Source organism: Labeo rohita, chromosome 21, assembly GCF_022985175.1.
Source record: "Labeo rohita strain BAU-BD-2019 chromosome 21, IGBB_LRoh.1.0, whole genome shotgun sequence".
Classification (NCBI taxonomy): Eukaryota; Metazoa; Chordata; class Actinopteri; order Cypriniformes; family Cyprinidae; genus Labeo; species Labeo rohita.
In genome coordinates this window covers 22,745,598-22,762,461 of record NC_066889.1, presented here as the reverse complement: position 1 = coordinate 22,762,461, position 16,864 = coordinate 22,745,598, and the positions used below count along the sequence as shown (strand labels likewise).

The 16,864-nt window shown below is 39.9% G+C and overlaps 1 protein-coding gene across 8 annotated transcripts in view; it reads left to right on the top strand.

The window, feature by feature from the left end:
• The window catches only part of sptan1 (spectrin alpha, non-erythrocytic 1), a 38,097-nt gene that overhangs the window by 14,506 nt on the left and 6,727 nt on the right, over nucleotides 1–16,864 (top strand). For 3 of the 8 annotated variants that reach the window (XM_051092331.1, XM_051092329.1, XM_051092326.1), the window contains exons 8-48: nucleotides 66–220; nucleotides 336–471; nucleotides 618–719; nucleotides 846–983; nucleotides 1,083–1,193; nucleotides 1,281–1,358; nucleotides 1,496–1,651; nucleotides 1,739–1,943; nucleotides 2,070–2,251; nucleotides 2,378–2,621; nucleotides 2,701–2,823; nucleotides 2,949–3,166; nucleotides 3,716–3,808; nucleotides 3,899–4,033; nucleotides 4,112–4,260; nucleotides 4,823–4,882; nucleotides 5,282–5,480; nucleotides 5,585–5,689; nucleotides 7,228–7,260; nucleotides 7,387–7,422; nucleotides 7,679–7,726; nucleotides 8,323–8,414; nucleotides 8,519–8,663; nucleotides 9,975–10,156; nucleotides 10,260–10,359; nucleotides 10,459–10,656; nucleotides 10,745–10,891; nucleotides 10,979–11,082; nucleotides 11,176–11,338; nucleotides 11,553–11,567; nucleotides 14,078–14,209; nucleotides 14,299–14,436; nucleotides 14,516–14,620; nucleotides 14,707–14,915; nucleotides 15,004–15,124; nucleotides 15,202–15,323; nucleotides 15,422–15,554; nucleotides 15,644–15,742; nucleotides 16,149–16,308; nucleotides 16,412–16,488; nucleotides 16,580–16,789. In XM_051092331.1, coding sequence (XP_050948288.1) covers nucleotides 66–220; nucleotides 336–471; nucleotides 618–719; nucleotides 846–983; nucleotides 1,083–1,193; nucleotides 1,281–1,358; nucleotides 1,496–1,651; nucleotides 1,739–1,943; nucleotides 2,070–2,251; nucleotides 2,378–2,621; nucleotides 2,701–2,823; nucleotides 2,949–3,166; nucleotides 3,716–3,808; nucleotides 3,899–4,033; nucleotides 4,112–4,260; nucleotides 4,823–4,882; nucleotides 5,282–5,480; nucleotides 5,585–5,689; nucleotides 7,228–7,260; nucleotides 7,387–7,422; nucleotides 7,679–7,726; nucleotides 8,323–8,414; nucleotides 8,519–8,663; nucleotides 9,975–10,156; nucleotides 10,260–10,359; nucleotides 10,459–10,656; nucleotides 10,745–10,891; nucleotides 10,979–11,082; nucleotides 11,176–11,338; nucleotides 11,553–11,567; nucleotides 14,078–14,209; nucleotides 14,299–14,436; nucleotides 14,516–14,620; nucleotides 14,707–14,915; nucleotides 15,004–15,124; nucleotides 15,202–15,323; nucleotides 15,422–15,554; nucleotides 15,644–15,742; nucleotides 16,149–16,308; nucleotides 16,412–16,488; nucleotides 16,580–16,789 — 5,358 coding nt within the window. The remainder of the gene's footprint in view (nucleotides 1–65; nucleotides 221–335; nucleotides 472–617; nucleotides 720–845; nucleotides 984–1,082; nucleotides 1,194–1,280; nucleotides 1,359–1,495; nucleotides 1,652–1,738; nucleotides 1,944–2,069; nucleotides 2,252–2,377; nucleotides 2,622–2,700; nucleotides 2,824–2,948; nucleotides 3,167–3,715; nucleotides 3,809–3,898; nucleotides 4,034–4,111; nucleotides 4,261–4,822; nucleotides 4,883–5,281; nucleotides 5,481–5,584; nucleotides 5,690–7,227; nucleotides 7,261–7,386; nucleotides 7,423–7,678; nucleotides 7,727–8,322; nucleotides 8,415–8,518; nucleotides 8,664–9,974; nucleotides 10,157–10,259; nucleotides 10,360–10,458; nucleotides 10,657–10,744; nucleotides 10,892–10,978; nucleotides 11,083–11,175; nucleotides 11,339–11,552; nucleotides 11,568–14,077; nucleotides 14,210–14,298; nucleotides 14,437–14,515; nucleotides 14,621–14,706; nucleotides 14,916–15,003; nucleotides 15,125–15,201; nucleotides 15,324–15,421; nucleotides 15,555–15,643; nucleotides 15,743–16,148; nucleotides 16,309–16,411; nucleotides 16,489–16,579; nucleotides 16,790–16,864) is intronic. The other 5 variants (XM_051092330.1, XM_051092327.1, XM_051092332.1 and 2 more) reach the window with 4 other exon arrangements.

Here is a 16,864-nt window from a genome sequence, read left to right as displayed (position 1 = left end):
CAGAATGTGCACGCATTGTACATTCATTCAGTATGTTTGATATAGACATTTTCCTCTGTCTTCAGGTAAACACTCTTGGCGGTGAGGCGGACCGTCTGCAGCAGACACACCCCCAGAATGCCTCTCAGATTCACCTGAAGAGAGATGAGCTCATTACCAACTGGGAGCAGATCCGTACCCTGGCAGCGGAGCGACATGCTCGCCTCGATGACTCCTACAGGTAGTCTCTTTCACCTTTTTGCTTTTGATCACCACTTCAAACTGATTTGTTGATGAGATTTTAAGCTCAGTTTGCACAGTGCTAGCTTGTGATTTCATGGTTGTCCTGCTTCTAGGCTACAGCGCTTCACTGCAGATTTCCGTGACCTGACCAGCTGGGTGACGGAGATGAAGGCCCTGATCAACGCAGATGAGCTGGCCAATGACGTGGCCGGTGCTGAGGCCCTGCTTGACCGCCACCAGGAGCATAAGGTATTGAACTTTGAAAATCTAAACAAGTAGAGCAACATGGGAATATTATGTTTTGATTGTAAATATAAGATCTACAACCTTTCTTTCATTTAAAACTGTGATTTGCTGATTTAGTACTGACCATGATGGCAATAATGTTTTACCAGGGTGAGATTGACGCTCATGAGGACAGTTTCAAATCTACCGATGAGGCTGGGCAGGCTTTGCTGAACACTGGACATTATGCTTCTGAGGAAGTCAAGGAAAAGGTGTGTCTGGCTTTAAATTTGTGTTTTTATTTGCTTATCTTTGATGCATTTTTCATTCAACTCATCATTGATGCATTTTTCTAAAGTGAGCATCTGAATGACCTTCATTTTGTTTTTTTGGTGTAGCTGGGCATCCTGTCTGAGGAGAAAGTGTCTCTTCTGGAGCTGTGGGAGCTACGCAGGCAGCAGTACGAGCAGTGCATGGACCTGCAGCTCTTTTACAGAGACACTGAGCAGGTTGACAACTGGATGAGCAAGCAAGAGGTACAAATTCATCTAGACTTCTCGTATTGTGAAGATCAGACAAAAGTCTTTCTCTTAAACGCGTAATAGAAGATTTAAACATCTCAAACTGTTTCAAAGGCTTTCCTGCTGAATGAAGATCTGGGCGACTCTCTGGACAGCGTCGAAGCTCTTCTGAAGAAACATGAAGACTTTGAGAAATCCCTCAGTGCCCAGGAAGAGAAGATCACTGTAAGAAATCACACAGTCTGTTGTAAAATTCAAGGCCTTGTATAATCAGTTTTACAAATCTTAAGTTTTCTATATTGAAATATACAGGCCCTGGATGAATTTGCCACCAAACTGATCCAGAACAATCATTACGCCAAGGAGGATGTGGCCACTCGCAGAGATGCAGTAAGTGGAGATTAGCACCCTGAAACGTCCTTCACTTCAACCTTGCAAGCACTTTCCTCCCCTCAATAATTGCTGACAGAAGTGCTGAATCACTGGTAATACTATGACTTAAACACCTTTTTTTTTCTCTACTTCAGCTGCTGAGCAGACGCAATGCTCTTCATGAGCGCGCTCAGTGTCGCCGTGCTGCCCTGGAGGACTCTTTCCATCTGCAGCAGTTCTTCCGGGACTCCGATGAGCTCAAGAGCTGGATCAATGAGAAGATGAAGACCGCCACTGATGAGGCCTATAAGGTATGTTGTTCTAGAGTTGTTTTGCACATTTGGAATCAATTGTTTACATATCCTTCTTTCTCTAACCCTCAAATCCTTCTCTTTCAGGACCCATCTAACCTGCAGGGGAAGGTGCAGAAGCACCAGGCCTTCGAAGCTGAGCTCTCTGCCAATCAGAGCCGCATTGATGCACTGCAGAAGTCAGGCCAGGAGCTGGTCGATGGGAAACACTACGCCTCCAATGAGGTGTCTACCCGAATGGATGAGGTCAGCTCTCAGTGGAAGAAACTTCTAGAAGCAACTGAACTCAAAGGTGAGAAACTGGGATAGTTTGATCGTACAGTGACAGTAGTTAATCTATTGTTTATCTGATTTATTAATTGTAAATATAAAACAAAAGGCAGATTTTTCAATGATATCACATAATTTAATCTTTCAGGGATTAAGCTGCGTGAAGCAAACCAGCAGCAGCAGTTCAATCGTAACGTAGAGGACATCGAGCTGTGGTTGTATGAGGTCGAGGGACACTTAGCCTCCGATGACTTTGGCAAAGACCTGACCAGCGTCCAGAACCTTCAGAAAAAACATGCTCTGCTGGAGGCTGATGTGGCTGCCCACCAGGTAACAATGTCTTAAAGATTTTTAAAGTAACTGATATTGGATGCAATGTTTCTTCTACGATTCTGTGCAATTGGCATCTGAAGTTCCTTCATCTTAACTGACAGCTTGTTTCTCTTTTCTTTACAGGACCGCATTGATGGCATTACTATTCAGGCCAGGCAGTTCCAGGAGGCTGGCCATTTTGACGCTGATAACATCCGTAAAAAACAAGAAGCTCTGGTGGCACGTTATGAGGCCCTAAAGGAGCCCATGGCCGCCCGCAAACAAAAGCTGTCAGACTCTCTGCGCCTTCAGCAACTTTTCAGGGACGTAGAAGATGAGGAGACCTGGATCCGAGAGAAGGAACCCATTGCTTCCTCCACCAACAGAGGTTAGTGGGATTAAATTACATAAAATAACTATAAACAGTTGATTATTCTTAAAACAACAATTTTCTTGTACTCTTTCAGGAAAAGACCTTATTGGAGTCCAGAACCTTTTGAAGAAACACCAAGCTCTCCAGGCGGAAATCTCTGGCCATGAACCTCGAATCAAAGCTGTTACGCAGAAGGGAGAGGCCATGATTGAAGAGGGTAAGACTTTCATAAGACTGAATTTCAATTAGGCATTGGTTCAGAACACATTTAGTCATTATTCGAAGTAGGAACAATCATTTTAAAACATTTACGTAAATAAAATGCTTTTTTCTCCATTTCAGGTCACTTTGCAGGGGAGGATGTGAAAGCTAAGCTGCAAGAGTTGCACAACCGTTGGGATGGACTGAAGGGAAAAGCAGCCCAGCGTAGACAGGATCTAGAGGACTCCCTTCAGGCTCAGCAGTACTTTGCTGATGCCAATGAGGCTGAGTCTTGGATGAGAGAGAAGGAGCCCATTGTAGGAAGCACCGACTATGGCAAAGACGAAGATTCTGCAGAGGTAAACAAGGGCTGGATCTAGAATGAAATTACAAGTTGTTGTAACCCTGATCTGATCTGCCCAAAACTTCACACGTTCAATAAGAGTCCTGGCCTAAACACGTCTGAAGGCCAATATTCCATTATAATCATAACGCCACCTGCTGGCAACAGGAAATGATTTGCTTTACATCATGCTTTGCACTAACTCAAACAAACTTCATACGTTTGTTAAAAGTGCTGGCCTGAAGACATCTACATGCCAATATTCAGTTATAGTCATAGCGCCACCAGCTGGCAGCAGGAAGTTTGGCACACATAAATAACTTTGACATGTTCCTTCTATATTTACCACATTAAATGCATATTGCTCACCGATTGCTGTTTTCCTAAAGCCACTGGGTGGCGGTGAGACCTTTCAACGCTGCTTGCAACTTTAATTGTAAACTAATATTTGAGCAAAAAATGCAATGTAGGGTAAAATGTTTAAAGTGCTTAATTGGCAGAACTAAACTCAATTGCTTTTGTGGTGGTTTTGTTGGCTCTTAAATGTCATTGTTATCATTTACAGGCTCTGCTGAAGAAGCACGAGGCGCTGATGTCTGATCTGAGTGCATATGGCAGCAGCATCCAGGCCTTAAAAGAACAAGCCGAGGCCTGCAGAGTAAGATCACATCATAACGCTTTGGCATTGACCAAAAGCAAATAACACGTAAATCTAAATTTGGTCCTTTTTCATTTATTTAATCAACAGCAACAAGTGGCCCCCACTGATGATGAGACTGGCAAGGAGCTGGTACTTGCTCTGTACGACTATCAGGAGAAGAGTCCACGTGAGGTCACCATGAAGAAGGGCGACATCCTCACTTTGCTCAATAGCACCAACAAGGTGATTTAATAAGACATGCTACGTGTGTTACTTAGCATGCCAGTTTAAACTCATGTAAGTAATGTATTTTGTTTTTAGGACTGGTGGAAAGTGGAAGTGAACGACAGGCAGGGCTTTGTTCCCGCAGCGTACGTGAAGAAGTTGGACCCCACTCAATCCTCCTCTCGCGAGAATCTGCTAAACGAACAGGGCAGCATCGCTTTGCGTCAGGAGCAGATTGACAATCAGTAAGAGTCGTTCTGCCTCCTTGCCTGTCGGTTTTCTAATCAAATGATTGTGGCTAGACTTCTTACTTTGTTTAATGTGCATTCGGGCTATCAGTGTCTCATGTTTGAGGTCAGAAAGAATCTTTTTTTTTTTAGAGAAATTCATATTTTTATTTGGCAAGGATTCATTAAATTGATTAAAAGTGATAGTAAATACATTTATAATGGTACAAAAGATTGTTTGCACACAAATGTTGTTCATCAAATGTTTCCTGAAAAAAATAAGAAATAAAAATAAATTCATAAATTGAATTGATTGATGGCCCTAATGCGAACATGTATTTGCAATTATTTTTCAACCTTACAACTTACATTCCAACAAAATCATTTCTTCTTAACACCAAGCCTCCTAAGATCCTTGCATCTTTATTCTTCCTGCAGCCCGAAAAAGCATCTGTGAAAAACTAACTCTTAATAATGTTTCTGACCCCTCGTTACTCCTCTTTTTCCTTTCTTTTCTTTCTTGTTTTCTTTCTTAATTTTTAAATGCTTGCATGTGTCTGCTTGCCCTGCCCTGTGGCAGGACTGTGGTCACCAAGGAGGTGTGCAGCGTGTCTGTACGCATGAAGCAGGTGGAGGAACTGTGAGTAGGCCCGACCAATGTCATTTATTTGACCTTCATCATCGCAAAATGCTCATCCACATTCCCCTCATCCTGCTGTTTCTCTCATGCTTTAGGTCTGCTATCATTCTGTCTTCCTGTATGTTTATCTGTTCATCAGATCATTGTCTCATCCTTCATGCTCTTCTATTCCTTCAAGGGATAGATGTTTACATCTCTTTTGAGGATGTTGTCATTCTGAGCTTTTGCTTTTCGTAGAATTGGTGTCTAGATGTTTCACTCTGCATTTTCGGTTGCTAACAATGCAGATTTTGCGCCCCTGTCTTTCCCGTGTTTCTAGCTCCTATTTCCTCTCCTAGAAGGAGATGTTTTAGATTTAAAGGTGGGAGTTGCATTTAAGACTCTGACCTTTCTCTTTAGGTATGGTACACTGCAAGAATTGGGAGAGAAGAGGAAGGACATGCTGGAGAAGAGTTGCAAGAAGTTCATGCTTTTCCGTGAGGCGAATGAGCTGCAGCAATGGATCAATGAGAAAGAATCAGCGCTTACTAATGAGGAGGTCGGCTCTGATCTGGAGCAAGTAGAAGTGCTGCAGAAGAAGTTTGATGATTTCCAGAAGGTATGTTTCCCCTACTCATTTATGACTCATTTATATTTGGACATGAGCATTAGCTAATAGATGTTGCCTGATTATAAACTCTTGAATTATTTGTTGTTTACTAGGATCTGAAAGCCAATGAGTCTCGGCTGAGGGACATAAACAAAGTGGCATCTGAGCTGGAGTCTGAAGGACTGATGGCTGAAGAGGCTCCTGTTATGCAGGCCCAGGTATGACAGATAACACTTTACACAGAAAATGAATTTGATTAAACATACATTGCCACTGAAAAGTTTGGGGTCAATTTGTTTTCTTTACTAGAGATAAAAAGTGTTTGTAAAGACGTTTATAATGTTAAAAAGATTTCTATTTTGAAAAATTGCTGTTCTCTCGCGCTTTCTATTTATGAAAGAATCCTAAAAATAGCAGTTTCCAAAAGAATATTAGAATATTATTTTAAATTGTAATAATATTTCTCAATAAGGTCATTCCATGTCAGCTCAACCAGAGGTACCCAGCTTAAATTTTTGATTTTGTTCATTTTTTTTTCTGAAGAAAGATGAACATGTATAGTAATGAAAGCCAAAATATTAAATATCATAGATTAATATTTACTGAGTAATCCACTATTTTGTTGCGGGGGTTGAAAATTGAAATTAACAACTAGAATCCAAATTCATATTCCGATATCTTTAACACTTGTTGAGTTATAGGCATGCAAACTTTAAAAAAATAATATTTACGGCACTCAGACCACGTATTTTCAATCCAGTTGTTCTGACAGAAGGAAATTAGATGCATTTCTAGTTTCAACATTATTTGTTCTTCAGACAATCTTCTTTAAAAGAAAAAAAAAGTCATATTTTTTGGTTCTTGACCACTGAAAATGTGTACATTTTTAATGATTTACTCCTGGAGCCATATTGATATTCTAATATCTCTGGAACTGAACTATATAGGGCTTTAAAAATGAAGATGCCAAACTGCACGTTTGTTAAAACCCAATATCTAAAAGTGCATTAAAATATCTTTAATACTTCTTGAGTTACAGCCATGTAAACTTTGGAGAAAAAAAAATGAAAAGTGAAAGTGCTGTTTCTGTATTTTTGAATAGACAGCATTGGCACATAATGTAACTAAAAATGCTAAAGTCAATGTATTTTACTAATAGAGGCACTAATCTCTGTGTAATAATAATATTATGATGCTGCCATCTTTCTGAAGTGATTTTATGCACCCTTGTAATGTGGCTCTGAATCTCATGTGAAAATTTTAATTTTGACCCCCATCTACAAAATAGTGGATTACACAGTAAATATTAATCCATGACATTTAATATTTTAATGTCATGGTATAATACATGTCTGTGTTTCTTCAGAAAAAAATATTAGCAAAATCAAAAATTTGAGCTGGGGAGGTTTTTTTGAACATTTGTTTGATTTGACATGAAATATTGCTTTTACTTTTACTGTAGACTTTTACTTTTGTTCATATAAATGTAGCTTTGGTAAGCATAAGAGACTTCTTTCTAAAACATTTTAATAAATTACCAAGCCCAAACTTTTTGAAAGTTATGTACATCATGTTTTCTAAATTTTGAGTCATTCCACTCATCAATTTTATCTTTACATTGGAATATCAGAGGAATATTCTTATTTATATGCCTGAATTTATGAGCTTTATGGATTTGGTGATCTTACCTGTTTTTCCCCTTTCTCCATCCAACCTTTCATTCCTTCATCACACCACCCTTCCATCCCGCCATCAGCAAGTAGAGATGCTGGGCTCAGCTCCTGGCAAGGTCATTATTGTTTTTTTACACCATTCATCGGGGTGTCTTCATGAAACAAACACATAAATATCATACAATGTTTTTTTTTTTTTTATTTTATTTAAACTGATTGTATTTATTGTATATATTTCACAGGATGAAGCAGATGCCAAAGGTGCCTCTCCATGGAAGGTAATATAGCGTGCTTGATTTGAAATACTTTAAATATAATCTATTATATCATCTAATCTTGGGTCATTGAGATTGGTGCTTGTTTAGTCTTCATGCAGAGTCTTATTTGACCTCTGTCATCCACAGTGGTGTCTGGTTACAGAATGAACAGTCTGGTTCTTATAACTCCTCTTATGACACTCTCTTGACCGATGTATTTTCTTCTGTTCTTTTCCTGCCCTCTCTTTGTTTTTTGCACATTTTTTACTCAATATAGTCTGTTCGCTTGGCTGTTCAAACAACGGCCAACTTTAATACTATTAAGGTAAGATTCTAGGTTCTTAGTTTCAATCTTTAATCCTTCCCTCAACCGCTAAATCCTGCATTGTGCACCGTGTACCTGGAGGACTAACTCATCGTGGTGGTTTTGTACTCTTACCATGGTCTCTTGTTCCATGTGACCCATTACTGAACTGTGCAGTTGCATCCCCCTTCCTTTGTTTCCTTTCATGAGTCTTGTGTTGACCATTTGAAATAACTCCTTTGTGTATGTTTTGGTGGAGGAAAAACAGCCATTCTAGAATGCGTTAATGCTTCTTTTTCAGTTTGTGGCTGATGCATCCACCCAAGTTTGCCATATTTGCTAACTGTCATCACTCATCCCACGTGCTTTAATGTTGTAGCCTTTCTGTTTATGCCACTCACCCATACTGTTGCTTTTGCAACTGATATGAAGAGCAAAGTATGGCGCAAAAGATATAGAACCATTTATGTGACGCTTTGGATAGTAGTTTGGCTGTTAAATTTCATGTTTCTGAATGTAGATTGTTTTTCATCATTCATGCACGACGTGACTTCAGGGAGTCTGGACCTATAACCTGACCTTTGATTAGCTGCTAATGGTTTTATGTTTGTTTGTAGGAGCTGAACAACCGCTGGAGGGCCTTGCAGCAGCTGGCTGAAGACAGAAGCAACATGCTGGGCAGTGCTCATGAGGTGCAGAGATTCCACAGGTATATGCCACTGATTAACCTCAAAATAATCTGTCATACATACTGTTATGTTCGAGTTATTAGTATGATGTGCAGGGGATTTCAGCTTAGTTTGTGATCTGCAGGGATGCAGATGAGACCAAGGAATGGATCGAAGAGAAGAACCAAGCCCTAAACACTGATAACTACGGCCATGACCTTGCCAGTGTGCAGGCTCTGCAGCGCAAGCACGAAGGCTTTGAGAGAGACTTGGCTGCTTTAGGAGACAAGGTAAAATGTTAATTTTTGGTTTAGTTTGCGGTTCATTCCTAATAGAACATCTACTAAATATCTAGTTCAGTCATGAAACTCTGTATGTAGGGCCCTATGATTTCTTCAATACGGAAAACATGGATATCAAAATGGAAATTATTATATAGTGCAGAATTTTAAAGGAATTTTCCAAATTTTGGAAGAATAAATCAAAAGTTGGTCAGTACACTTCAATCAAAATGATTGAATGAGTGATATGGACTAGTGTCTGTGAATATTAAGCTGCAAAATACAATTTAAATATGAATCCTGCATCTTTTGCAATTCTCTGTGTGAATGAGTGGCGCAAAGGCGCGGTTTCGTTTACTACACACATACTGAAGCGCGTGTGACACTCGGGGTGTTTTTAGCCTTTGCCGTCTCAAAATATGAGTACATAAACAATCTTTAGAACTGCTCTGAGAGTTGCTTCATGAGTATTTTACCGTTTCTTGTGAGAAAAACTATCACAGAAACTTACAGGTGTTCACAGCAACCCGTCAAAAAAACTGGGTTTAACTTAAAGAAACTGTGATAGAAATATATTACTAAATGTAATAATAGTGTAAAAAAAAAAAAAAATTGTAGGCATTGTAAGTCTCTTAGTATTCATTTCTTGTTTATTATTTTTTTTGTATCGGATCAGTAACACATTTGCAAACTCCCTTAATAATCAATAAAAACAGTCACTTTGCTTCTAAGTTCTATTTTAATCAACAAAGCTCTCTAAACTGCATGCTGAATCTCTTATTTACACCCTGTCTACACTTTGTTGTAATGAGAGGATTCGTGAGATAGCAGAACTCCGTATACATCATACGTATGCAAAAAAAAACGTCGCTCCCCTTATTGCAAAATATGCTGATCGGGTCAGTTGCACTGGTACTTCAATATATTTTTTTATAGTCACATGCAGTTTTTAATCGCAAATGCGACTGACATTGTCACACTGTAGAGCCCTGGGGCCCTATATATGGCACAGGCTGATTTGTCCTTCAGATACAAACTGCTACCAGTCTTGTTAATTAATACACACAATTAGCTTGTTTACTCAACATTTAAATAGTCCAATTTAGTGTTCATTATAAATTGGTTCTGCAGCATGCTATCAGAGTTCCTCTGAAACCCTCCACCTCCCCCAGCACCACCTGTCTAGATCTGCTACAGGTTATTTGTGTATCAGATCTAGTCTGCCATGAACAAATACATCAACATTGTCATATCGATTAACATGCTAAAACGATATGGAAGAGTTCTCATGATTGATACATCATTTCCTTCCTGGGGCAGGTGAACTCTCTTGGTGAGACTGCAGAGCGTCTGATTCAGTCTCATCCTGAGGCTGTAGACGACATCCAGGAGAAGTGCACTGAGCTGAACACAGCCTGGAGCAGCCTGGTGGGTCGTGCTGACCAGCGCAAAGAAAAACTGGGCAACTCTCATGACCTGCAACGCTTCCTCAGTGACTTCAGGTAAAGAGAATAAAGAAAAAGTATAAGGATGAAAAATGAATGACTTAGAGAAGCTGTGAGACATCAGAGCAGACCAAAACAAATCTGTTCTTCTCTTCTTCAGAGATCTCATGTCCTGGATCAATGGAATCAGAGGACTGGTGTCTTCTGATGAGCTGGCCAAGGACGTCACTGGGGCTGAAGCCCTGTTGGAAAGACATCAGGTACTTCAAAACACCTGTGATCTGTACTTTGTTACAGTTGCTGTTTAGATGATCCTGTTTAGCCCGTGAACAAATGTAAAACGCTCAAATATTCTACAGGAACACCGCACTGAAATCGACGCTCGTGCAGGCACCTTCCAGGCCTTTGAGCAATTTGGACAGCAGCTGCTTGCCCGTGGACACTACGCCAGCCCTGAGATCCAACAAAAGCTGGAGGCTCTTGAACAGGAACGTGCTGACCTGGAGAAAGCCTGGGTCCAGCGCAGGATGATGTTGGACCAGTGCCTGGAGCTGCAGGTCAGCAAAGATGACATTTAGGTTTAATACACAAAACATGAACACTTGAAGATGTCAGATATCATTTGTTTGTTTTTGTCTCCTGCAGCTCTTCAATCGTGACTGCGAGCAGGCTGAGAACTGGATGGCAGCTCGTGAGGCCTTCTTAGCCAGCGATGACAAGGGAGACTCCCTGGACAGTGTGGAGGCTCTCATCAAGAAGCATGAGGACTTTGATAAGGCTATTAATGTGCAGGTCAGCAAACGCCATTGTGATAGGATGCAGTCAAATTCAAGATTAGTTGACTTTGTGCTAATTATTTAAATTTGTCTATGCTTGCAGGAAGAGAAAATTGCAGCACTGCAGTCTTTCGCTGACCAGCTCATTAGCGCTGACCACTATGCCAAACCTGAGATCTTCAATCGCCGCAATGAGGTTTTGGACAGGTCAGGGTTCTTCAGTTTCATACTGTTCTCACTGAGTGAATCGGTCTCATTTGTGGCATTTAAATTAAAGCAGTGTGTCCTTTTGACCTCCAGGTGGCGCCGTCTCAAAGCTCAGATGATTGAGAAACGCTCTAAGCTGGGTGAGTCCCAGACTCTGCAGCAGTTCAGCAGAGATGTGGATGAGATCGAAGCATGGATCAGTGAGAAACTCCAAACAGCCACCGACGAGTCTTACAAGGACCCAACCAACATCCAGGTAATGTTACATTTCAGGACAGACATGTCAATATTTTTGCAAACATGCTTAAGTTCTAAAGGTGAATATCCCGCTTAAATCTAACCTTGTAAATATATTAATACCATAATGCATAAGTGCAAATTAAAATGTTTTTCTTGCTATCCCGCCTCAGCGAACCCAAGTGTTTTTTATAAACTGAAATTCTGTCTGTGTTCCCATTGTCTGTTTCTAGCTGTCCAAGCTGCTGGTAAGTGCAGTAGTGTGTCAGAGCAAACTAACCCCAATAAGGGTCTCTCCACTTTGTCCACGTTGTCGCATTGTTTTGTCTGTAAATGTGTATTTGAGTTCCGTATGTCTATTATGTGTCGCGCTTCGTAAAGCATCATCAGTTGTTTGTCAGTGTCCCCTTCCCGCGCCCCATCGTTGCAGCATTTAATTTGTAATTGCTGGGTGTGGCCTCCATTTTCTTGTTGTGTTATTGAAGTTGGGATGTCTTGGTTTAAATTTGTTCCACAGTGAGAAACTGAGCTTCTCATAGAGTTGTAAGAGCAAACTTAGTCAAAGTAGTATGTGAAGACTGGCTGTGTTCAGAATAGCCTAGTAATATATGCTTTATGCTGCCTACTGTTTTATGTACTACTGTGTGAAACAAAACACATTACACATTAGTTAAATTGTATGTGATATACACGTATAGTACTGTAGCGCTTACTACAATTTAATTTATTTCAGTGGCTTGAAAATAAAGATATTCAGACAGCCATAAATAAAAACTTTGTAATTGTATTTGTATACTGTAAATAATACTTTTGTTTTACAGTGAAATATTAAAAAAATTCTTGCTTATTATTATTATTATTATTATTAGTAGTAGTAGTAGTAGTAGTGGTAGCTGTAGTATTAAAATTATTGATATATTTTCACCACATTTTTTATAAAATTGTGCAACCCTCCAAACTTTTTAAAACTGCATTTTAATTTATTTGATATAAAGTACAGCAAAAACAGTAACATATTTTGAAATATTTTTACTATTTAAAATAACTGTGTTCTATTTGAATATATTTTAAAATGTAATTTATTTCTGTAAATTCAAAGCTGAATTTTTAGCATCATTACTCCAGTCACATGATCCTTCAAAAATCATTATAATATTCTGATTTGATGCTCAAAAAACATTTGTTATTATGTTGAAAAAAAAGCTGAATAGAATTTTTTTTCCAGGTTTCTTTGAATATAAAGTTCAGAAGAACAGCATTTATCTGAAATAGAAATCTTTTGTAACATTATGAATGTCTTTATCATCACTTCTGATCAATTTTAAAGCATCCTTGCTAAATAAAAGTGTTAATTTCTGTGAGCAGAAGAGACTTCTTTACAAAACACTAAAAATCTTATGGTGTAAAAACCTTTGACTGGTCGTGTAGTTTTATTTTTTTTATTAGGGGAAATTAAACTTTTTGTATTATTAACTATTTTGTATTATATTATTATTGATTGTACATTTTGATTTGCATGCTGCAAAAGTAGTATGCATAGTACATTAGGGTGCTATTCTGAACACAGCCACAATCCTGTGTCAGCCCAGAGAGATAAAGTGAAAAGGTGCTTTCAAACAAGTAATTCTGCTTTGCTTTTGTGGAATACTGTGTTAAAATAGCAGAATCGGTTCCATGTCTGCTACAGCCAGAATCTATAGGCAGTTACAGCACCAGCAGCCCGGCTTTCTTTAAGTGTATCAGCAAATGCTTTAGATAAGCTGTTTAGAAGTGCTTTTTCAATCTTACGTTCTCTCTGGGTGATATAAAATGTGGAACAATCTCAGACAAAACACCCCAACTCCTCCTAGGTTCCTCACAGACTTCATTTTGCGCTGGATGGTGTCCAGTTCATTTTATTGAATGTTCCATCAGGCTTTGATTGTGTCCTGTTCCATAGTATGAGTTCCACGTTACATGTCTGGTCCTTGTTTGATGGTTTGTAAATTCACAGTCACCTCACGTTTTTTTTTCCACTGTACACATTGATGTTTTGAAAGGTTTGCTACAAATATGTCATAAACATAAAATGCACACACATATGTTACAATAGCATTGAATATGCACTGCTCAGTATTATGTACACTGCCCTCCAAAAGTTTGGAAACACCCCTAGCAAAGTGTGGTTTTGGACAATATCAGCATACATTTTTTGGTGCAAATACATTAAAGTAACTTTAAAGACCAGCAATAATAATTTTCATTTTGATTAGACAATAATGGCAATATATACATGTCAAAGTCAGACATGCCCCTTTGCCAGCTGTGATGCCTGGTTACTGGTTTAAACTTGGCCCAGGTTTTTAAAAGATTTTTGGGTCAGCACACCTTAATAGCTTCAACAAATGATTGCCAATTAAGTTTAGAATACAATGAATTTAGACCCAGATTATGCAGAGCTATAATAGCTGTTAATGGTGGATATTTTGATGAATCAAAAATTTAAGTTTTTCTATGTATAAACTGTTTATGTAATAAAATATGTTTTTGTAGTTTGTGTTGTCCCTTATCAGTGCAAAATTATCACAAATTAAAAAGGATTCATGCCAATATTGTCCAAAACCCCACTTTTCTAGGACGTTTCCAAACTTTTGGAGGGCAGTGTACACATCTACAGCATTAAATACAAAACCAGCTATTGCTTTTTCACAGCTGCACCCATGCATGACTTCACTGTGTGGCTCAGTTTTGCTCTATTTCGCTTTCTTGCCACTTTCAGAGCAAGCACCAGAAGCACCAGGCTTTTGAGGCTGAGTTACACGCTAACGCTGATCGTATCCGCGGGGTGATTGACACAGGCAATGCTCTCATCCAGAGAGGTGCCTGTGCTGGAAGTGAGGATGCCGTTAAGGTAACAGTTTCATGCATTTCAGAAATAGGCAGCTGGTGAGATACGGTCTGTGCTCATTTTGCTGCGGTCGTGCTCACGTTTGCTTTCAGGCTCGTCTCAATGCTCTGGATGAGCAGTGGCAGTTCCTCGTCAACAAATCTGCCGAGAAGAGTCAAAAACTGAAGGAGGCAAACAAGCAGCAGAACTTCAACACTGGCATCAAGGACTTTGACTTCTGGTTGTCTGAGGTATTGATATGTGACTACTTAGGACCTAAATAGGACTTAAATTTAGGTCTTGACTTAAATTTTGACATTTTGTTGTTAGGTTGAGGCCCTTCTTGCCTCTGAGGATTATGGCAAAGATCTGGCCTCAGTCAACAATCTCCTTAAGAAGCATCAACTTTTGGAGGCTGACATCTCAGCTCATGAGGTAGCTCACCAAACATGTCTCCAGATATGATCAGGAATCTCTCATTCCATTATATTCTGACAATGCTTGTTTTTGTGTTCTTATAGGATCGTCTGAAGGATCTCAATGGCCAGGCTGACAGTCTGATGGCCAGCAATGCCTTTGACACCTCTCAGGTTAAAGACAAGCGCGATGCCGTCAACGGACGCTTTGGAAAAATCAAAAGCATGGCTGCTGGACGCCGTGCCAAGCTGAATGAGTCGCATCGTCTGCACCAGTTCTTCAGGGATCTGGACGATGAAGAATCTTGGATCAAGTATGGTTTCTGAGTGATCTATAATTGCTCCTGCTAACTGCATTCTTTTGAGGCTGTACATTAAATTGAATTAATTCTGTTCCACTAGGGAAAAGAAGTTGTTGGTAAGCTCGGAGGACTACGGACGTGATTTGACAGGAGTACAGAATCTGAGGAAGAAACACAAGAGGCTGGAGGCTGAGCTGGGAGCACACGAACCAGCCATTCAGGTGAGGAGGCACCTGCAAGATGGTTACAAATTGCTAAAGTTGTTTTAAATGCTAACTGTGTTTTTGTGGCCTTGCAGTCTGTGTTGGAGACTGGGAAGAAGCTGTCTGACGACAACACCATCGGACAGGAGGAGATCCAGCAGAGGCTGGCCCAGTTTGTGGAGCACTGGAGGGAACTGAAAGACCTGGCTGCTGCTCGGTAAAAACTATTACACTATTTTGCTTGTTTTCTGGTCTATTTTTTTCTTCTCATGTTGAAAAGTCTTACCAATTATTGTTTGGTTTTCCGTTTTTTAGTGGGCAGAGGCTTGAGGAGTCGTTGGAGTACCAGCAGTTTGTGGCGAATGTGGAGGAAGAGGAAGCTTGGATTAATGAGAAACTGAATCTGGTTGGAAGTGAGGATTACGGTGATACTTTGGCAGCTGTGCAGGTGTGAAAAAATAAACCACATTTAGCTGAATATGGCTTGATCTTGGACACGCCTTGTGTCTTAACTTTTTTACTTTGGCTCTTTTCCAGGGCTTGCTGAAGAAACATGAAGCATTTGAAACCGATTTTACTGTGCACAGGGACCGAGTGAATGATGTGTGTTCCAACGGAGATGAACTTATCAAAAAGGTATAGCTCAACTATTAGCAAGTCCATATAGTGTAAATTTAGCCCTTAATTATGGGTTCAGTAGATATTGTAATTGTTAGAATGCCCAAGGATCAGCATTCCTCACCTAAAACTGATCAGGCAGACCAAACCGCAAGTCATAGAGACTTGGAAATTGGAGGGATGGTAGTACTCACACCATCTAAAATGTCACCGAGGCTCGCCCCAATCGGCCTGATAGGGGCGGTACAGCAATCAAAAGTACAAGATTGGTCATAACTCCTAAACTCATAGTCGCAGACTCAAGATTTGATGGTGGAAAACCTTCTTTTGTAAATTTATCCTTTTTTTTTGTTTTTCGCCCAATCGGAACCACAATAATTGCTGCTTGCAGCTATATTTTCATCATATTGTTGCTTTTGTGCAGGAGAACCACAACGTGGAGAACATCATGGCTAAAATGAAGGCCCTGCGTGGAAAGGTGACGGAGCTGGAGAGAGCTGCAGCTCAGAGGAAGTCTAAGCTGGATGAGAACTCTGCCTTCCTGCAGTTCAACTGGAAGGCTGATGTGGTGGAGTCCTGGATTGGTGAGCAAATTAAAGTTTTAAAAAAGGGTTTGAGAAGAAATCATGTGTTATTTTCTCTGCTTCTTTGTAATCTGTAACACAAATGTGTCTTTGGCTTAATCAGGTGAGAAGGAAAACAGCCTGAAGACCGATGATTATGGTCGTGATCTTTCCTCAGTGCAGACTCTGCTCACTAAACAGGTGTGACATTGCATATAAAATAAAGTATAATGTGATCATTAGTCGTAACATTACATCGTAACATGATTGTTTTTATTTCACTCAACCACAGGAAACCTTTGACGCTGGGCTTCAGGCTTTCCAGCAGGAGGGCATCACCAACATCACAGCCCTGAAAGACCAGCTGTTGGCAGCCAAACATGTGCAATCCAAGGCCATCGAGGCTCGTCATGCCACCCTGATGAAGCGCTGGAACCAGCTGCTTTCCAACTCAGCTGCTCGCAAGAAGAAGCTTCTGGAAGCCCAGGAGCACTTCAGAAAGGTGTGAAAAATGGGATTTTGACTGAATATACAAAGGAAATACGAAGGAAAATACGTTTTTGTTTTTCGTCTTTAA